The 22,917-nt window shown below is 44.4% G+C and overlaps 1 protein-coding gene across 5 annotated transcripts in view; it reads left to right on the top strand.

The window, feature by feature from the left end:
- Positions 1 to 22,917, top strand: part of PRKDC (protein kinase, DNA-activated, catalytic subunit) — a 794,135-nt gene that overhangs the window by 159,376 nt on the left and 611,842 nt on the right. For all 5 annotated transcript variants that reach the window (XR_013277654.1, XR_013277655.1, XM_077492661.1 and 2 more), the window contains exon 15: positions 13,349 to 13,480. Coding sequence is in view for 3 of the 5 variants with exons in the window: in XM_077492661.1 (XP_077348787.1) it covers positions 13,349 to 13,480 (132 nt within the window). In the remaining 2 variants the exon portion in view is untranslated. The remainder of the gene's footprint in view (positions 1 to 13,348; positions 13,481 to 22,917) is intronic.

The following is a 22,917-nucleotide window of genomic DNA, read 5'->3' as shown; positions in this document are numbered from 1 at the left end:
TGAGCATAGAGGAGGGATACAAAAATACCATAATATATGGGACTTATAGAATAATGCACATGCAACTGAGGATAGGAATGAATGAAATTGATAAATAGGTGACTGGCAGCAGCCAAAGGAATAAGTAAGATTTGTATATGATAGTAGTGAGAATGTGTATAGAAGGTTTTGTTAGAGGTATGTACAGTGCCTTGTAAAAGTATTCACCCCCCTTGACTTTTTACCTCTTTTGTTACATCACAGCCTTTAGTTCAATGTTTTTTTTTTTTAATCTGAATTATATGTGATGGATCAGAACGCAATAGTCTAAGTTGGTGAAGTAAAATTAGAAAAATATATATTCATAAAACTATTTTCTCTTTCGTTCATTGATGGACACAGCTCTAGTAATCTTGACCATAGGGTTATTACGCCAGCTTCAGGAGAGAACTAGGCAGAACATGTTATACATGTGAAAACAGAACGTTACAGTTCTGCCCAGGGGGCGGCCCCTCTTGTAATAAGCCCCCAGCCTGCTTCCTGCAGCTCAGTTTTATTTTTGCCTAGTGAAGGAGAAGGACCTAGGCTCGCTGAGGGACCATCGGTCCTGTGATGTTTTTTGCGGAATGTTTGCTTTTCGGACAAGATTTTAAGATCCTGTGATCTGCTATCAACAGCCGGCTGGGTGACAGGCTGGATAATCTAGATCCTTGTAGTCTCCCCAGCCTGGCCATCGAGCGTATGCAGACCCTAGCTACGAGCTGGGTCGTCCATGACATGCCCCTCAGGTGCCAGGGGTGGCCGGTGAGCGCCACGCTCCGTGTCACACTTAAGACCGGACTACCGATGTCCCAGTGTGCTGTGGCCAACAGCCACCCCGTACTGCTCGGGAGTGGGTTTGTGATGTGATGTCCCCAGCTCATCCAGATGGTAAGTACAGCTCTTCCTGCCTCGGCGGGATTGAGCAGCTGGGCAATCCCTGGGAGGTCGATTAGGGGGTCTCTCTCATCCCTCTCTTCTCTTCCTGTCCCTATTCCCCCCCCCCCCCCGTGGGGGATGCTGTATGATGGGCTGCTGAGCGGTGTGTGTACCTGAGCCAAGGGTCTTCCTGGGGGGGGCTCTGACCTTAGATTGGGGGGTGTCTGTGGTCTCTCCGCTTAATGTCTGGAGGTCTGCATGTGCTGATCGCCATTATCTCTGTTCTTTCACTGTGTACAGTTCACACATTTTTTTGTGTGCCTCAGTGGAAAGCATGGTCGGGCCGTTTCTTTTCTTACATCAGGGGACACAGAGCCATAGTAATTATTACATGGGTTATATATCGGAACCAACAGGTACTGGACACTGGCACGCCCATAAGGTGTGTACTTCCCCCATATAACCCTTCCCATTACTGGGATTCCTCAGTTTTTTCGACAGTGGCTAAGGTGTTGGGCACGAGTAAAGATGTGCTGTGCTGAGTTCCACGGGTAGTAATCTTTGATGAGGGCCAGCCATGCTGACCGGATCTGTTCTGATGTCTCTTTCATGGGCTAAATAAATGGTACCTGGGCCTCGTGATCCAAAGAAACAAGGTTTTGCTTGCGAATGCTTCTCTTTGAGAGCTGGGCCCTGGGATCCAGTACTTTTTGGTAGTAAGGCCATAAAGTTTTACTGGCAAGGTGCGGTCGCAGGTCCAGGATTGTGGGTTAACCTGGGAGTTCCCCGGTTCCTTAAGGTTTCCTTTAAGGTCTCTGATCAGGTTTGGTGACACAGGCATTTCCCTTTGACACATTGTACTTTAAGAAGCTAGGATTAATAGTAGCTATTGTGGTGTACTATAGCCTATCAAGTTTACATTCTTTTGCTGGTATTGCTTCTGCTTTGTACTATAAGCTATGAGTGGCATAGGGACCAGGAACTCCCTTAAAGCTTCTAAGGGGTCCCAACAAACTAAAAGCCATCAGGGGAAACCGTGCTTGCAGTCGCACAAGACATTTCAGCCCCTGAGTTGGGGATCAGGCAGAACTTCCCAAAGATTTGGAAGATACTGGTTTATCCTCTTCTGAAGATCCTAATACAGAAGGAGTAACACTACAAGACAGCTTGCTTGTGCACTCCCTTACTAAATTGGTTCATTCAACTTTTTTGCTGCCTGCAGCACATGCTGTTGATGATCCCATCTCTAAATTAGGATCATTAAAACCTCCTCCGTCTGCTTTTCCTATTCATGCATGGCTAAGGAAGCTTATGTATGCTGAATGGGAACATCCGGGTAAGCAATATTATCCGCCTAAGAGATTCTCCAAACTGTATCCTATGGAAGAAGAGTTCTGTAAGAAATGGGGGGGGTTCCAGCGGTTGATGCTGCCATTGCCTCAGTGAATAAGAACCTCACATGCCCGGTTGATAATGTGCTCATGTTAAAGGATCCAGCAGATTAAAAGTTGGAGCTCCTTTCTAAAAACCATATGGCTTTAGTAAGTTCAGCAGCGCAGCTGCTTCATGCCGCAATGGGTGTCTCCCAGTCCATTAACCACTTACAGACCGGACCATTTTGCTGGTCAAAGACCAGACCACTTTTTGCGATTCGGCACTGCGTCGCTTTAACTGACAATTGCGCGGTCGTGCGACATGGCTCACAAACAAAATTGACGTCCTTTTTTCCCCACAAATAGATCTTTCTTTTGGTGGTATTTGATCACCTCTGCGGTTTTTATTTTTTGCGCTATAAACAAAAATAGAGCGACAATTTTGAAAAAAACTCATTATTTTTTACTTTTTGTTATAATATCCCCCAAAAATATATAAAACATTTTTTTCCCTCTGTTTAGGCCGATGCGTATTCTTCTACATATATTTGGTAAAAAAAATCGCAATAAGTGATTATTGATTGGTTTGCGCAAAAGTTATAGCATTTACAAAATAGGGATAGTTTTATAGCATTTTTATTAATAATTTTTTATTATTTTTTTTTACTAGTAATGGCGGCGATCAGTGATTTTTATTGTGACTGCGACATTGTGGGGGACCCATCGGACATTTTTGACACATTTTTGGGACCATTGTCATTTATACAGCAATCACTGCTATATAAATGCAGTGATTCCTGTGTAAATGACACTGGCAGTGAAGGGGTTAACCAGTGGGTGGCAGTGTAGGGGTTAAGTGTTCCTAGGGGTATGTTACTAACTGTGGGTGGGTTGGGCTTTCATTTAGTGAACACTGATCTCTGCTCCAATCACATGGAGCAGAGATCAGCGTCACTAGTTGCTAGGCAGAATGGAGAAATGCTGTTTACACACCGGTGGCGCTCCCGATGGAAGGGCGGCATTGAAGATTGGACGCACCTGTACGCCAATATGCCTGCCCGTGCCATTCTGTCGACGTACATCGGCGTGCGCTGGTCGGGAACCGGTTAAGTAACAGTTTGAGGAGTTTCTTAAATTTCTGACTGATGAACAGGCCCAATATTGCGCTGATTTATCAGACACGCTGTGTTTCACAGTAGACACTATGAGAGATGTGGCCATTCAGATCTCACGCCTTATGCTTGGACTAGTGCATTCCTGCAGGATTCTATGGCTGAAGAGTTGGTCAGCTGAAGCGCCGTTTAAGAAGCTCCTAGCTAGTTTCCCTTTTCAGGGTAAGCTGCTATTTGGAGATGATTTGGATAAATACCTACAAATAATTTCTAATGGCAAAAGCTCTCTTTTACCAGTAAAGAAGAAATTCAGACATTTCTCTTTTAAGCGGGCCTCTTCTCCTGTACCAGGGACTTAAGCCTCTAGGCAGTCTCGGCGGCCTCAGCCATCAGGTTCAAGGGGAAAACCCAAAGGGCAGCACCAAGGTCAAAAGAGATCTTGGGGTGGAAAAAAGCCCTCAAAGCAGAGTGCTAAAGCCTCCTTATGAAGGGGCGCCCCTGCTCGCTCGGGTGGGGGAAGACAGATGGGTGGCTTCTACCGTTTCTTTCATTTACAAGCTAGAGTTGGGAGTTTTTCTGTCTCCTCGGTTTCTAAGATCAAATATTCCCAAAGGTCCAGAGAAGAAGGCTCTCCTCCTAGCACTGGATCATCTATTGTCCAAATCAGTCATATCAGAAGTTCCCTTAGAGGAACAAGGCACAGGTTTTTATTCAAACCTCTTTATGGTTCCGAAGCCAAACGGGGGAAGTAAGACCTATTCTAGATCTCAGAGATCTGAATCGGCACTTGAACATCCGATCCTTTTGCATGGAGTCAATCTGGTCGGTTGTAGCCATCCTCCAAGGAGGGGGAATTCTTTGCTTCAATCGGGGGCTAAACCCCAGTCTGGTTACAATGGTAAGCTACTTGGAATCTCTAGGCTGGATTCTCAACCTAGAGAAATCCTCCTTAAAACCATAAGGAGAGTGCAGTACCTGGGTCTGATCATAGATACCATACAGAAAAAGGTATTTCTACCTCAGAAGAGAATCCGTTCCATTGTAGAACTAATTCAACTCATCAAGGCAAAAAAAAAAGCCTTCCATTTGGTTGTGCATGATAATATTGGGAAAGATGGTTGCCTCCTTCAAGGCCGCCCATTACATGCAGTTTTATTCAAGATTGCTACAAAGCGCAGTCCTGTCAGCCTGGAACAAGAAGGTTCAGGCCTTAGCTTTTCAAATTCATCTGGCTCCTGACGCAAGTCAGGGCCTAAATTGGTTGTTGATATCCAGCAACCTTCAAAAGGGAAAGTTGTTTATACCAGTCTCTTGGAAAGTGGTGACTACGGATGCCAGTCTTCTAGGCTGGGGAGCAGTACTGGAAGAGGATTCTGTCCAGGGAAATTGGTCCAGGTTGGAAAAGGACCTTGCCTATCAACATTTTGGAGATTTGGGCAATTTGTCTAGCTCTTAAGGCCTGGATGGTCAGACTGAGGGACTGTCCTGTCAAGATTCATTCCGACAACACCACGGCTGTGGCTTACATCAATCACCAGGGGGGCACGAGGAGTTGTGCAGCCCAAAGAGAGGTGTTTGGCCCAAGACAGAACATGATTCACAACGTCCCTTGCCTATCGGCAAAATTCATTCCCGGGATAGAGAATTGGCAGGCGGACTACTTGAGCCGCCAACAATTATTTCTGGTAGAATGGTCTCTAAAACCCGACATCTTCCTTGCGATATGTCAGAGATGGGGTAATCCGGACGTAGACCTGTTCGTGTCCAGATTCAACAACAAGGTCAACAAATTTGTGTCGAGAACAAAGGATCCGCTAGCTTGCGGGAACAGACGCATTCGTCTTCCCATGGGATCAGTTTTCTCTGATATATGCATTTCCTCCAGTTCTGCTTCTTCCACGTCTTATTCGCAGGATCAAGCAGGAACAAAAGGAGGTGATACTAGTGGCCCAGAAGGTCTTGGTTTGCTGAGATCATAAAGATGTGCAGTAGGAGTTCCTTGGACTCTGCTATTATGGCCAGACCTTCTTGCGCAAGGTCTGGTATTCCATCCTACCTTACAGATGCAAAATTTAAGGGTCTGGTTATTGAGACCCGCATTCTAAAGTATCGTGGGTTGTCTTCAGTAATATCCACCTTGATTAATGCCAGGAAGCCAGCTTCCAGGGTCATTTACTATAGATTCTGGAAGGCATTTGTTTCCTGGTGCGGATCTAGGTGTTGGCACCCCAGGAAATAGGTCATAGGTAGAGTCTTTGATCTCCTGCAAATGGGACTAGAAATTAATCTGGCCTTGAATACCATCAAGGGCTAGATCTCAGCCTTGTCAATATTTTTTTCAACGGCCCTTAACTTCTCACTCTTTAGTGCGTAGCTTTGTTCAGGGGGTAACACGGATCAATCCTCCTATCAAGGCACCTCTAAATCCTTGGGATTTGAATTTGGTCTTGTCGGCTTTGCAGAAACAGCGTTGTGAACAGTTATGTGAAATTCCCTGGGTCCTTTTGACTAGAAAGATAGTCTTTCTGGTTGCCATTTCTTCTGCTAGAAGAGTACTAGCGGGCGCCATATCTGATCATGCATAAGGATAAGGTGGTGTTACGTCCTCATCCTGAATTCCTGCCAAAGGTGGTGACAGGTTTTCACTTAAACGAAGATATAGTTCTTCCTTCTTTCTTCCCAGAGCCTTGATCTAGGGAAGAGAAGGCTCCACATTCCCTTGATGTAGTAAGAGCAGTCAGAGTGTATTTTAAGGCGACCACTCAAGTTCGTAAAACAGATGTTTTATTCATACTGCCAGATGGTCCAAAGAGAGGACAGGCAGCTTCAAGATCCACTATTTCCAAGTGAATTCGTCAAGTCATTATTCAGGCTTATGGTCGAAAGAAGAAAATTCCTCCTTTTTCATGTTAAGGCACACTCAACCAGGGCGATTAGTGCCTCTTGGGCGGTGCATTATCAGGCCTCTATGGCTCAGATCTGTAAAGCCGCGACTTGGTCTTCAGTTCATACATTTACCAGATTTTATCAAGCTGATGTTAAGAGACATGAGGATACTGCCTTCGGGCGCAGTCCTCTGACTTCCTTTCTTTTTGTTGTCTCCCTCCCCCTTCAGTTGCCATTGCTATGGGACATCCCATGTAGTAATTACTATGGCTCTTTCCCCTGATGTAAGAAAATAAAATGGGATTTTTAAAACTGCTTAACTGTAAAATCATTTTCTTTGCTGTACATCAGGGGACACAGAGGTCCCTCCCTTCTTATTATACACTTGTATTGCTTGGCTACAAAACTGAGGACTCCCAGTAATGGGATGGGTTATATGGGGAAGTACACGCCTTAGGGGCATGCCAGTGTCCAGCACCTGTCGGTCCGAGATATAACCCATGTAGTAATTACTATGGCTCTGTGTCCCCTGATGTACTTCAAAGAAAAGGATTTTATAGGTAAGCTGTTTTAAAAATCCTATTTTTTTTCTGTAGAGTTTTTTTTTTGTCCGTCCGGGACTTCGGCTAAATGCTCCCAGTCCGACAGGGATAAAAAACGTCCCTGGACCTGCAAGCCTAACAAGCCTGCGAGCAAAAGTGCTACCGCATGAAGGTTTGCCCCCACTCCTCTCTCAGGTGGGAGGTCACCTTTGGGAGTTTGCAGCCCGGTAGGCCTCTCTCGGCTGTCCGACCAATGGGTCTGCGAACTGATTTCCTCTGGTTACAAGATAGTTTCTCTCTTGACCAGCAAACGGATTCTTACCTTTTAGCATACCCTTACTGGAATCTAAAAAGGTTTCGGGGGTTCTACGCCAACCTGAATGTAGTCCCCAAAAAGGAAGGGGTACGTCCAATCTTGGACCTGAAAGCCCTCAATTGCTTTGTAAAAGTACTGAGGTTCAGAATGGAATCAGTTCCCTCAGTGGTCGCCGCACTCCATCAGGGGACTCCCTGGCATCTTTGGACATCCGGGATGCGTAACTGCACATACCCATATGCCTCAGGCATCAGAGGTTTCTGCGATTTGCAGTAGGGGAAGACCACTAACAATTTGTGGCTCTCCCTTTTGGCTTGGCATCAGCACCCCGAGTCTTTACCAAGGTATTGGCTCCAATTTTGTCATTGTTGCGACAATGTGGGTTCGCAATCGTAGGTTACCTAGACGATCTCCACCTGAGAGCAGCTTCCGCCTCTGAATTAAAGGAGGCTGTGGTGATCACCATGCAAACCCTGCAGGATTTTGGGTGGCTGTTGAACCTCAAAAAGTCAGTGCCTATACCGACTCAGTGCTTGGAGTACCTAGGCTTACTGCTGGACTCCGTGGAAGTGAGAGTTTTTCTCCCTTCAGACAAACTGCAGACTCTCAGAGCCGCGGTAAAGCTATTGATGAACCGCAGGCGGTCGTCGCTGAGCTTCTGCATGCGAGTCCTGGGCCTCATGGTGGCCTCCTGTGAGGCAGTAATGTACGCCCAGTTTCACACCAGAGTCTTGCAGAAGGAGATATTGACAAAATGGGACAAATCTACCTTATCCCTGGATCGGCAGATTTGGGGGAGTCAGTCAGGGACTCCCTGCTCTGGTGGCTGAGGTCCCCGGCACTTCGTTCCGGGAATATGTTCCTACCTCTGCATTGGACAGCAATCACAACAAACGCCAGTCTGACCGGTTGGGGAGGAGTACTGGGAGTACAGTCGACCCAGGACCTCTGGTCGGGGAAGGAACCTAAGTTGCCGATCAATGTTCTCAAGCTCTGAACGATCAGGTTATGTGTCTCCACATGGAGACTAAGAGGGCGTCTGATCAGGATCCAATCAGACAATGCCACGGCGGTGGCATATGTCAACCATCAAGGAGGAACAAGAAGCTCGGCTGCAGCACGGGAGGTCACTCACATCCTTCAGTGGGTAGAGTGACATGTATTGGCCTTGTCAGGCATTTACATTCCAGGAGTAGAAAACCGGCAGGCGCACTACCTAAGTCGCCAGATGCTGGACCCAGGAGAATGGGCATTGCATCCGGAGGTGTTCAGGCTGCTGTGCCTGCGGTGGGGCACACCAGACGTGGATCTCCTGGCCTCCCGTCTCAATCAGAAGGTGCCAAGATTCATATCCAGGACAAGAGATCAATGGGCAGACGCGCTGGTGGCTCCATGGGGTCAATACCGACAGATCTACGCCTTTCCTCCGCCAAAACTGTTAGCACGTCTGCTCCGCAGAGTGGATTCCAATGATACTGATTGCCCCAGATTGGCCTCGGCGTCCCTGGTACACCGACGTAGTACACCTGGTTGCGGACGCTTCCTGGCGAATACTGTTGCGAGAAGACCTTCTGTCTCAAGGTCCAATTCTCCATCCTGTTTTACCATTGTTGGTTTTAACGCCATGGCTGTTGAAAACCAGGTGCTAAGGAACCGGAGGCCTGCCAGACTCGGTGATTTTAACTATGTTGAGGGCAGGAAAATCTTCTCTGAAGATATACCATCATACCTGGAAGGCCTACATCTCCATGTGTGAGGAGAAGGGTTGGCGCCCAAGCACCTATTCCTTTTCCAGGATCCTGCTGTTCCTACAGCGAGGCGTAGACCAGAGATTGCCTTTAAGCACCATTAAGGGACAAATATTAGCTTTGGCAGTTTTTTTTCCAATAACCCTTGGCGTCTTACTCTCTAGTGAGCACTTTTATACAAGGGGTCCGGCATGTAGTCCTTCCGGTGCGTCCACCTTTGCCCCCATGGGATCTGAACCTGGTGCTATCGGCGTCAGAGTCTGCCGTTTGAGGACATCAGGGAAATTCCCTTGTTGACTCTCTTTCCCAGAAAGTGGTCTTCCTAGTGGCTATTACATTGGCCAGGAGGGTTTCGGAACTGGCCGCTTTGTCTTGCAAGTCACCCTATCTGGGTATCCATAAGGATAAGGTTGTGTTGCGTCCACAACCTTCTTTTCTGCCGAAGGTGGTTTCAGCATTTCACATCAATGAAGACATTGTGTTAACGTCTCTGTGTCCTAAACCAACACATCCTAATCCCCCTTCATTCTCTGGATGTGGTTCGTGCTCTAAGGGTATATTTGTCTGCCACGGCTCCCTTTCGGAAGTCAGACTCTCGCCGGCCACAATTTCCAGGTGGATCAGATAGATTGTGGTACAGGCCTACGCCTTGAAGGGGCAGGTGCCCCCCTTTCCTGTCACGGACCTTTCCACCAGGGCAATCAAACGTCAGTCGCTCAAGTGTATAAGGCGGCGACTTGGTCATCTGTTCACACCTTTACCAAATTCTACAAAGTGGATGTGAGCGTATCTTCGGATGCATGCTTTGGCCGCAAAGTTTTGCAGGTGGCCGTGTAATGTTGCAGTTCTGCACTTTTTCTTCTGTTTTAAAGAAACCGTTAATTTTGAGTATTAATGCACTGTTTCGTTTCTTAACGGCAAGTTCAGATGCGGTTAGTTAAGATGGTGACTCCCCTGTTAGGGAGCACCGTTGATTGTGGTTGAAGTTTTTATTGCTTTTCCCACCCCTCGTTATGACACTTCTTGGGGACGTCCCTACGGTCAAGATTACTGGAGCTGTGTCAGTCAATGAACAAAAGAGAAAATAGAATTTTTGTACTCGGCGTAAAATCCTTTTCTCTGAAGTTCACGGACTGACACAGCACCCTCCCCTCCCTTTTATTTACGTTATACTGCTTGTTGACGTACTGAGCTGCAGGAAGCAGGCTGGGGGGTTGTTACCAGAGGGATCGCCCCCTGGGCGCAACTGTAAAGTTCTGCTTTTTCACATGTATTACATATTCTGCCTAGTCCTCTCTTGAAGGTGGTGTAATAACCCTACAGTCAAGATTACTGGAGCTGTGTCAGTCAATAAACTTCAGAGAAAAGGATTTTACGGTGAGTACAAAAATCATATTTTTCAGAAATAAGAACCTGATAGTTGGCATATGTATTCACCCCCTTTGTTATGAAGCCTATAAAAAGCTCTGGTGCAACTAATTACCTTCAGAAGTCACATAATTAGTGGAATTATATCCACTTGTGTGCAATCTAAGTGTCACATGATCTGTCATTACATATGCACACCTTTTTGAAAGGCCCCAGAGGCTTCGACACCTAAGCAAGAGGAACTACTGAGCAAACACTGCCATGAAGACCGATGAACTCTCCAAAGAAGTAAGGGACAATGTTAGGGTTAGGTTATAAAAAAAATCCAAATCTTTGATGATCCGTAGGAGCACCATCAAATCTATCATAACCAAATGGAAAGACGTAGCACAACATGGCACAAAAGCAAACCTGTCAAGACGGCCGCCCACCAAAACTCAGACTGGGCAAGGAGAGGCCCCACAGAGAACTAATGTAACCCTGGAGGAGCTGCAGAGTTCCACAGCAGAGACTGGAGTATCTGTACATAGGACAACAATAAGCCGTACGCTTCATAGAGTTATGGCAGATTGGCCAGAAGAAAGCCATTACTTTAAGCCAAAAACAAAATGGCATGTTTTGAGTTTGCGAAAAGGCATGTGGGAGACTCCCAAAATGTATGGAGGTAGGTGCCCTGGTCTGATGAGACTAAAATTTAACTTTTTAGCCATCAAAGAAAAAGCTATGTCTGGCACAAACCCGACACGTAACATCACCCAAAGAACACCATCCCCACAGTTAAACATGGTGGTGGCAGCATCATGCTATGGGGATGTTTTTCAGCAATCGGGACTAAAAAACTGTTCAGGGTTGAGGGAAAGATGGATGGTACTAATTACAGGGATATTCCTGAGCAAAACCTGTACCACTCTCTGTGTGTGATTTGAGGCTAGGACGGAGGCTCACCTTCCAGCAGGACAATGACCCCAAACACACTGCTAAAGCAACACTTGAGTGGTTTAAGGGGAAACATGTAAATGTGTTGGAATGGCCTAGTCAAAGCTCAGACCTCAATCCAATAGAAAATCTGTGATTAGACTTAAAGATTGCTGTTCACAAGCTCACACCATCCAACTTGAAGGAGCTGGAGCAGTTTTGCAAGGAGGAATGGTCAAAAATACCAGTGGTAAGATGTGGCAAGCTCATAGAGACTTAGGCTGGATTCACACCTATGCAGTTTTAGTGCTTTTTGCATTTTGCAGATTTGCACTACAGTTCACTTAATATGGTTTCATATGGAACACATAATGTAGTGCAAATCTGCAAAATGCAGAAAGCACTAAAAATGCATAAGTGTGAATCCAGCCTTATCCAAAGCGACGTGGAACTGTGATAGCTGCAAAAGGTGGCTATACAAAGTATTGACTTTAGGGGGTGACTAGTTATGCACATCATAGTTATGCACATCATCTTCAAAGTTGTGGGCATGTTCTGTTAATTAAATGATGCAAATCCTCAAACAAGCCATGTTAATTCTAGGTTGTGAGGCAAAAAAACACGAAAAATGTCAAGGGGGGTGAATACTTTTGCAAGGCACTGTATGAAATGTAAAATATATATATATATATTTTTTTTTTTTTTTTTTTACATTGTTGACAGTGTGAAAGAAGTTTGTTTGAAATTTTTGGAATACATATAGATGTTGTAAAATATATATATTTTTAAAATAACGAGTATTGGAAAAAAGTCTGAAGGTACTCAGGTCTAGTATACTGCCTTCAAAATGGACAAGCAAAAAATCTTAAAAACAAAGTTTATGCTGCCTCAGGTATATTTGAGCTAGGATGGAAGGCGCTATTGTATGGCCTGCAGGGCCACAGGGGGCCATCAAAGTGGGCAAAGTGTCCTCAGTTGGATCAATGCAAGTTTGCAATGCACTGATGCAAGATCAGTGCTGGTAACAATATAGCCATGCATTTAGATGTACCTATTATGCACCAGCGGGTTCAGTGCTGGATAGAGTATATAGTTAAATTATAGCCATCTGATTTGAACTCTCAGGCTCAGACTGGAGCATGTTATGTTAATGCAGCTGAGCTGCCAAGGATGTCACTGTATAGGCGAATCAGAGTGACTTTGAAGCTGGGAGGGAGCTGTTGGACATGCTGGCTGAGCCTTCCCCACCAATTTCAGTGTGGTTGATTCCACTGTAGCTGGGCATGACAGGGCCATATTGGAACTCAGGGTGAGAGCATGGGGTTGCTGAGTTTCGGAGGAAATATCTTGTCCCCAATGACCTGGCATTGCCCCTGAGGGTTTACTTGTGGAAGGCATAATATTGTGATGTGGTATGTATGCTGTGAAATTCTGTTTGTTCTTGTTGCAGGGAGCTCCTGGCGAATGCAACCGCACATGCCATGCCCCCGCCACACCTGAAATTCTTGCCAGAAGTCTGATATTGTTTTAATTTCCTGCGTACCGAATATTAATATTAAATGTTATTGTCAGCCTACCTATTTCGTACTTGTTACAGGACAATACCCCCCACCATGTAATGAAGATGAGGAGTAAGATATTTTAGTCCAAATTAGGTGACATCACTGCTTACCATTGATGAAGTGCAGAAGGGTGCCTATTGTCATCCTAGGTGTGCTACTGACAGGATCCCATGATAAAATAAGGAAGAAAAAATGGAAAAGGGAACTACAGCTTCTGGGCTTAGTAAACAGATAGCCCTGGTTTAACCGCTTTTGGGATGAAAAATGGTTTTACATTTAGTCGTAACTGGGTAGCTTAATTTTCTCCCATTTAATATGTAACTACATGCACTAATTACTATTCTTGAATACTATACAGCGAAGTAAATTTTTGTGTTTTTAAAGTTTGATATAAAGGACTATGATTATTTTGTATCGCCATGCTAAACATTCAGTAAGACAAAGAAAGAAAAAGACAGAGGAATAAAAACGCCCAATTATTTGTATTTCTAAATGTATGGCAGGGATTCTGAATACAGTATGATGCTTAGTTTCCATATAAAGCGTTTATAAGAACATTGCATAGGATGATTTAATATCTTTCTCTTACTGTATTTTTATGCCAAATGTTGATACCATGTTTTTCGTAGGATGAATATGGTAAAGATGGCTCAGATGGAAGGGAAGCTTCCACTGAAGTTCGGACAGGAAAGTGGAAAATTCCTACCTACAAAGATTATTTGGATTTATTTAGAAGTTTACTTAATTGTGATCAGATAAAGGTATGCATTCCTTTTTTTATTCAGCCATAGTTATTTTTAAATGAAATAATTTTATTGCCTTAACCACTTGCCTACTGGGCACTTAAACACCCTTCCTGCCCAGACCAATTTTCAGCTTTCGGTGCTCTCACACTTTGAATGACAATTACTCAGTCATGCAACACTGCACCCAAATGAATTTTTTGTCCTTTTTTTCCCCACAAATAGAGCTTTCTTTTGGTGGTATTTGATCACCTCTGGGGTTTTTATTTTTTGCGCTATAAATGAAAAGAGACCGAAAATTTTGAAAAAAAAACACGCATATTTCTTTCTGTGACAAAATTATGCAAATTATTAATTTTTCTTCATAAATTTTGGCCATAATTTATACTGCTACATATCTTTGGTAAAAATAACCCAAATTAGTGGATATTATTTGTTTTTTGAGAAAGTTAGAGAGTCCACAAGCTGTGGTGCGTATAATACAAAATTGATCACATCTGATGTACTGGTGGACTATCTCACTTCTTGCAACCCGAACAAGGCAGGAAAGTACAAATACCCCCCAAATGACCCCTTTTTGGAAAGTAGACATTCCAAGGTATTTAGTAAGAGGCATGGTGAGCTTTTTGATGTTGTAATTTTTTCCCACGATTCTTTGCAAAATTAAGATTTTAATTTTTTTTAAATTTTCCACAAGATTGTCATTGTAATAGGTTATTTCTCTCACGTGGCATGTGTATACCACAAATGACACCCCCAAAAATGTTTTGCTACTCCTCCTGAGTATTACAATACCACGTGTGTGGGACTTTTTCACAGCCTGGCCACATAGAGAGGCCCAACATGCAGGGAGCACCGTCACATGTTCTAGCAGCATAAATTACACATCTAACTTGTTGACTACCTATTACACTTTTGAAGGCTCTGGAGCACCAGGACAATGACACGTGGCACTGATACGTGGCACCGATGACAGATGGCACTAATATGTGGCACTGATGACAGATGGCACTTATACGTGGCACTGACGACAGATGGCACTTATACGTGGCACTGACGACAGATGGCACTTATACGTGGCACTGACGACAGATGGCACTTATACGTGGCACTGACGACAGATGGCACTTATACGTGGCACTGACGACAGATGGCACTTATACGTGGCACTAACGACAGATGGCACTGGGGACAAATGGCACTGACAGGTGGCACTGGGGACAAATGGCACTGACAGGTGGCACTGGGAACAGATAGCACTAACAGGTGGCACTGGGGGAGGATGACACTGGGCGAGGATGGCACTCCCCCCCCCCCCCCCCCTTTTTCTTTTTTTTTAACTTACGGCCGCTGCAGCCGTTGATCTCTCCCTTCTCACACGCTGTCTGTGTGAGGAGGGAGAGTGGTGCTGAGAGATGATCTCATATGTTTACATATGAGATCATCTCTCATTGGACACGCCGATCGCGATGTAAATGGCCGCTGTGATTGGCCGTTTACAGCGATCTGTGACTGGCTGTGTCCGAGGGACACGGCCAGCACAGAACTTCCCCGATACGCGCTCGCGGGAGCACGCATTGCGGAAGTAAACAGGAGGCCGTCCAGGGACAGCCTCCCGGCAGTTAGTGTCCGCTCTGTAGCAGTCTTTTAGCTATAGGGCGGGCGCGAAGCGGTTAATGCTGGGACTTCTGTTTACATTTGAGATTATAGATTTGATTTACAAAAGGCAAATGGTCTGTTTACTTTGCAAGGGAATTTTCCCTTAGCTTAGAAAATGTGAAAATTTACTTGGCAAAGAATATAAAAATGGAAATAATTCTGCACTGGGTTAAACAAAGTAAAAATCGGCCCATACCAAAATCTGTAATACTAAATTTAATTTAAAAAACCCATACAATAGTGTGGCGCCAAATAAATAAAAGTAAATCCATAACCTCAATGTTTGTCAGGGTACCAATAGCAGAAGGTCTCTAGGACCCAGCACCCCCACCAGCATATCACACATTATAAGGGAGTCAGTCCTTGGCTGAAGTGCTGTTTGATTTCAGCTGTTACCAACGTTCCTGTTTCCTGTGATTCTTGATTACCAACCTGGCTTGTTCCAGATCTTTCTCCTGTCGGTCTCCTGACCTTAACCTCGGCTTGTTAAACGGTCTCCTCGGCCTGCTACCTGTCTTGACCTTTGCTCCCACCTAACCTAGTCTCCTCTGCTATCCACCTGGCACTGAACCTTGGCTTGTATCGACTACCCTCTGTCTCAGTGACCATGGTAACCTGCTACATCTTACAGGCGCCACCTGCCCGCAGCAGCCTCGCAGCACAACATCGGTGTACCTGAGCCTTTTGTGCAAGCAACTCTGCAGGCAACCTGTTCAACTTTGGGCCTGACTTCTCCTGTCTCACCTCCAGGGTAGTCTGGAACTAAGCTGCAAGGGAAGCCCTCTTTCCTTTGGCCTCCAGCACTTTGGTACCTGATAATGTATAGCTTATGTAATGTATTTAGCTTAACCACTTAAGGACCGGGCCTATTTTTCAGACTCGGTTTTTACAAGTTAAAATAATTTTTTTTGCTAGAAAATTACTTAGCACCCCCAAATATTATATATTTTTTTACCACACCCTAGAGAATAAAATAGCGGTTGTTGCAATACTTTGTCACACAGTATTTGCACAGCAGCACACTTTTTTTTTTTTTTTTTTTTAAATACGCTTGTTTTACTTAAATTAGACAACACCAAATTTTTATATTGTGAAAGATAATGTTGTGCCGAATAAATTGATACCCAACTGGACATGCTTCAATATTGAGCCCACTTGTGGAATGGCGACAACTTTTACCCTTAATCTCCATGGGGGAGCGATGTTTGTTTAAAAACGTCGACAGCTTATATGTTTAGGGTTGCAGAAGAGGTCTAGTGCTATAATTTATTTATTTCTCTCTAACGATCGCAGGCGATACCTCACATGTGTGGTTTGAACACAGTTTTCATATGCAGGCACGACTTGCATATGTGTTCGTTTCTTTGCGCGAGCTTGGCAAGACTGGCACTTTTTTTTAGAAAAAAATGTTTTTTTCTTATTTATTTTACTTTATTTCCACAAAAAAAAAAAATGTTTGCGTCACTTTTATTCCTAATGCAAGGAATATAAACATCCCTAATAGGGAAAAAAGCATGACAGGGCTTTTAAAATATGAGATCTGGGGTCAAAAAGACCTCAGATCTCATTTACATAAAAATGCAATAAAGAAAATAAATTCATTAAAATGTCGTAGTTTCCCCCGCCCCTTGAAGAGCATTTGGCGTAAGACGTTTGCCGTCGCTTCCGCCATCCAATGCTATGGATCTGAGTGGGGGTCAGCTTTCCCTCACTTGAACCCACTCTAGGTTATGGACGTGGCCAGACCCAATCATCTCCACCGCTACTGATGGCTCTGGTAAGTGGTGGGGACAACCGAAGCACGGCTGGGGGGGGGGGGTGGGGGGCCAACTGAGACAACTTTTATCTGAAACCAGGACCGTCCGCTGAAGAAGAGGATAATGGTATTATGGCACCTATCTGCTGCTGTAACAACGGTATTCCTCTTCAAACAGCCGACGTACAACTGCGGCAGGTGGTCCGTAAGCCATTAAAACGTCTCTTTAATAGTAGAAATGCACTTGCTTTATCTCCATTACAATGTCGCTTAAAGCATTCAAAGCTATTTCTAAGCAGGCAGTCTCCAAACGCCGATATCCCAGCAAACTTATGGCGTGATGATGTCATGTGTAGGCCATATCCAATGCGTTTCATCAGAAGATGAGGCCAAATAGAGTGCATCACGCTGCAATCCTTATAAAGTATCCCTGGCAACGCTAAGGAGGAATTAACCCAATAGATTGTTCAGATAGTACAAAATGCTCACGAGACATATTGCAAATAAGCAAACAAATCTAAATGTGAATCAAATCGTAATCAGTGTTAATGTCAAACTAAAATTAAATATAAGGCCACCTGATTAGAATCCACTAAATGGCAATACAATAAATCTTTAACCACTTCGGACCCAGGCCAATTCTGACATTTCTCTCCTACATTTAAAATTCCTAATTTTTTTGCTAGAAAATTACATAGAACCCCCAAACATATGTTTTTTTTAGCAAAGACCCTAGAGAATACAATGGCGGTCATTGCAACTTTTTATCTCGCACGGTATTTGCGCAGCAATTTTTTTAACGCGTTTTTTTTCATGCTTAAAAAAAAAAAAAAAACAGTAAAGTTAGCCCAATTTTTTTGCATAATGTGAAAGAGGAGGATACGCCAAGTAAATAGATACCCAACATGTCACGCTTCAAAATTGCACGCGCTCGTGGAATGGCACCAAACTTTGGTATTTAAAAATCCCCATAGGCGACGCTTTAAATTTTTTTACTGGTTACATATTTTGGGTTACAGAGGAGGTCTAGGGCTAGAATTATTGCTCTCACTCTAACGTTCGTGGCGATACCTCACATGTGTGGTTTGAACACCGTTTTCATATGTGGGCGGGACTTACGTATGCGTTCGCTTCTGTGTGCGAGCTCACGGGGACAGAGGCGCTTGAAATTTTTTTTTTTTTTTATTGTTAATTTTATTTTTAGTTTTTTAGTTTTACACTTAAAAAAAAATAAAAAATAATTGATGACTTTTATTCCTATTACAAGGAATGTAAACATCCCTTGTAATAGGAATATGGCACGATCGGACCTATGTACAGTGAATTATGGGGTCAATAAGACCCCATATCTCACCTCTAGGCTAGGAAGAATAAAAAAAAAAAACGATCATCGCTTCCTAGCCAGATCGGCGCCGTTAATTTGAATACCGAGGCCGGGCATGACGTCATAACATCGCGCCTGGCCTCTGAACGATCATAGAGACTCTGGGGACAATCTAGTCCACCGGAAATCTCTATGATCACTTGCTGGGGCCGGCGGATCCTGTGACCGACTCACCGATGGAAACGGCGGGAGAGGGGGGGGGGCGTTCCCTCCCGCAAGAACGATCAATCGGCGGAACAGCCGCTATGATCGTTCTTATGGTGTAGGGAATCGCCGGCTGAAAACGGCAATATCTGAATGATGTCTGTGGCCTCAGGCATCATTTAGATATAACCAGCGAAACCCCATGACGTCAATAGACATAGTGCGGGTCTCAAGTGGTTAATAATAACACAGTGCTTGTAAAATTATTTTAACCACTTCCCTACCATGCATAGTCATATGATGACAGCAGGAACCCTTTGTCCCTATGGACCTCCGTCATATGACGTCTTTTCTTCCTGAGCCTCTGGGGGGTGCGCACCCGCCGCATCACTAGACACCCGATGTACGCGCCCGGGGGCCGCGGTGTCCGCCGGGCACCCGCGATTGCCCCGTGAACACAGCAGGACCGTGGATCTGTGTATGTAAACACACAGATCCACGTCCTGTCAGAGCAGAGGAGACCGATGGTGTGTTCCCAGTACAGAGGAACACCGATCGGTCTCCTCCCCTTGTGAGTCCCCACCCCCTACAGTTAGAATCACTCCCCAGGAAACATAATTAACCCCTCGATCACCCCTAAACCTCTTCCCTGCCAGACACATTTACACAGTAATCGGTGCATTTTTTTATAGCACTGATCGCTGTATAAATGTGAGTGGTCCCAAAATAGTGTCAAAAGTGTCCGCTACAATATTGCAGTCACGATAAAAATCGCAGATCACCGCCATTACTAGTAAAAAACAAAAAAAAATGCAACAAATGTATCCCTTATTTTGTAGACGCTATACATTTTGCGCAAACCAATCAATATGCGCTTATTGCAATATTTTTTTTATTTTACTAAAAATATGTAGAAGAATACAGATCTGCCTAAACTGAGGACATTTTTTTATGGGATATTATAGCAAAAAGCAAAAAATATAGCTTTTTTTTTTCTTCAAAAATTTTCACTTTTTTTGTTTATAGCGCAAAAAAAACCCTGCAGAGGTGATCAAATACGACCATAAGAAAGCTCTATTTGTGGGCAATAAAATTATTAAAATTTCATATGGGTACGGTGTTGCATGGCCGTGCAATTGTTATTCAAAGTGTAACAGCGCTGAAAGCTGAAAATTGGTCTGGGCAGGAAAGGGGTGAAAATGGCCTGTATTGAAGTGGTTAGGAAATATTAAAAAGGAGAAGCAAGAACTTTTAACTAACACAATTGATCAATGCCAAATCTATTAATCCAATGTTTGCAAAGAATACTCAATCCTGTCAAAAGAAACAAACTGTATTTTTGCTTGCAAATGACTGGATAATGGAAGTCTGTAAAGCTTCACCTCATTCAGTAAGCCAAGTAAACATGCTTATTTGTTTTTTAGTAAATCGGTAAAATACTAGTTCATATATTTATACAAATACAAACGTTTTAAAACCTTGATCTGTAACATTAGAATCTTAGTTTTGTTAGAGCCACAAAGTGTAAAAAACATAAAAAAATTGTTAGTGTAAATATGCAGTTGTGCTCATAAGTTTACATACCCTGGCAGAATTTATGATTTCTTGGCCATTTTTCAGAGAATCTTAACACAAAAACATTTATTTCACTCATGGTTGGTGTTTGGCTGAAGCAATTTATTATCAATCAACTGTGTTTACTTTTTTTAAATCATAATGGCAACAGAAACTACCGTATATACTCGAGTATAAGCCGAGATTTTCAGCCTCTTTTTTGAGGCTGAAAGTGCCCCCCTCGGCTTATACTCGAGTCATCGCCGTCTGCCTGCCCGATCAGCGTGTCGTGCAGACAGACGGCGGCCATTCTACTATTCAAAAGCCGCGCCTCCCTGTCTGTGATAGGCGGAACACTCAATTTCCCAGCAGTCAGTGTTCCGCCTATCACGGACATCCGCTCATTCTCATACTACGGACGAGGATGAGAGGATGTCCGTGATAGGCGGAACACTGACTGCTGGGAAATTGAGTGTTCCGCCTATCAAAGACAGGGAGGCGCGGCTTTTGAACAGAGGAATGGCCGCCGTCTGTCAGACGAGGAGAGCATGGCACACAGAGGCTGCAGATTGGCACAGGTAGGCAGGGATGGACGGGACACAGCGACGGACGGGACACAGCGACGGACACAGGGACGGACGGGACACAGGGATGGACACAGGGATGTCTCACCCTCGGCTTATACACGAGTCAATAAGTTTCCCAGTTTTTTTGTGGTAAATTCGGGGCCTCGGCTTATATTCGGGTCGACCTATACTCGAGTATATACGGTACCCAAATTGCCCTGATCAAAAGTTTACATACCCTAGTGATTTTGGCCTGATAACATGTACACAAGTTGACACAAAGGGGTTTGAATGGCTATTAAAGGTAACCATCCTCCCCTGTGATCTGTTTGCTTGTAATTAGTTTGTGTGTGTATAAAATGCCAATGAGTTTCTGGACTCCTGACAAACCCTTGCATCTTTCATCCAGTGCTGCACTGACGTTTCTGGATTCTGAGTCATGGGGAAAGCATAAGAATTGTCAAAGGATCTGCGGGAAAAGGTAGTTGAACTGTATAAAACAAGAAAGGGATTTAAAAAGATATCCAAGGCATTGAGTATGCCAATCAGCAGTGTTCAAACTCGAATCAAAATGTGGAAAATTAGGTGTTTTGTTGAAACCAATCCACGGCCAGGTAGACCAACAAAAAATTTCTCCCAGTAAAATTGTTCGGGATGCAAAGAAAAACCCCAAAATAACTTCAGGTGAAATACATGACTCTGAAAACATGTGGTGTGGCTGTTTCAAGATGCACAATAAGGAGGCACTTGAAGAAATGTGGGCTGCATGATTGAATTGCCAGAAGAAAGTCATTACTATGCAATTGCCACAAAGCATCCCACTTACAATATGCCAAACAGCACAGAAACAAGCCTCAAACCTTCTGGCACAAAGTCATTTGAGGTGATGAGATTTAGCTTTTTGGCCACAACCATAAACAGTACATTTGGAGAGCAGTCAACAAGGCCTATGATGACAGGTACACCATTCCTACTGTGAAACAGAGGTGGATCGCTCATGTTTTGGGGATGTGTGAGCTACAAAAGGCACAGGAAATTTGGTCAAAATTGATGGCAAGATGAATGCAGTATGTTATCAAAAAATACTGGAGGAACATTTGCATTCATCAGCCAGGAAGCTGCACATGGGACGTACTTGGACATTCCAACTTGACAATGATCCAAAACACAAGGCCAAGTCGACCTGTCATTGGATACAGCAGAATAAATTAAGGTTATGGAGTAGCCACCTCAGTCTCCTGACCTCAATATCATTGAGCCACTCTGGGGAGATCTCAAAGGTGCAGTTCCTGCAAGACCGCCCAAGAATTTACAGGACCTGGAGGCTTTTTGCCAAGAGGAATAGGCGGCTTTACCACCTGAGGAGATAAAGAGCCTCATCCACAAATACCACAAAAGACTTCAAGCTGTCATTGATGTTAAAGGGGGCAATACATGGTATTAAGTGGGGTATGTAAACTTTTGATCAAGGTCATTTGAGTAGTTTCTCTTGTCATTATGATTTCAAAAGAGTAAACACAGTTGATTGATAATAGATGGCTTCAGTCAAACACTAACCAGAAGCGAAAAACGTTTTCTCCAGTCATCTTCCAGGAAGGCACACCTGAGAGATGACTGGTCCACCGGACAGGAAACACAATCAACAACAGAGTTAAAAGTCCCCACCCCTCCCTCGGACCCTCAGTTATTGATTGTGTTTCCCATGAGTGGCAGTGAAACCATGATATTTCTTTTTTTCCTTCAAAGGACTTGAAAAGGTTGGGGACCTTTTGTCAAACTCTCTCCCCCAAGGTCTGAGACTCAGAGCAAGCAGTGGGGCTTGCAGAGGTCTCAGGAGGGGCTTGGCTCCACCAGGGGATAATTTTTTCCTACCAGGCTTGCCTTAGGAAGTCTCAGGAGGAATTCTCTTGAGACGTAGTGTGAAAGACAGGTGAGTTGTCTTGAGGCACTACTCCCCAGAAAAACTTCACCTCCCCCCATACCTGACGCTGAAGGAGGTTGAGGGGGACTGCTGGAACCATCCTGCAAGTGTTGTAAGTGAGCCTTGGCGGTGCCTCTGGCTCTCCTAGAGGAGGAGGTGCGCCGGCATGACGTCATTTCCGGGCACCAGAGCTCTCCAAAATGGTGCAGACCACCGTAATGAGTGCTGCTGGAAGGTGCATCTGTGTAGCACCCAGGCAGCACTACTGCTCCAACAGACACAGCCTTGCCAAAGAGCACAGCGATGGAAGCGGGGGGGGGGGGGGGGGGACGCTCAGAACTGCGCAAATTTTATAAGACACAGCGGAAGATACGCTATGGAGAAGGAAGTTGCACCCGAGCAGACAGCCAACGAGGTTGCCACAGGGGGTGAGTGATCCGGCTGGGTAATAGAGGGGCAGGGAATTTCCTG

This window comes from Lithobates pipiens, unplaced genomic scaffold (assembly GCF_037356315.1).
Source record: "Lithobates pipiens isolate NorthernLeopardFrog02 unplaced genomic scaffold, aLitPip1_a1.2 Scaffold_19, whole genome shotgun sequence".
Taxonomy (NCBI): Eukaryota; Metazoa; Chordata; class Amphibia; order Anura; family Ranidae; genus Lithobates; species Lithobates pipiens.
This window is presented reverse-complemented; position numbering and strand designations above follow the sequence as displayed.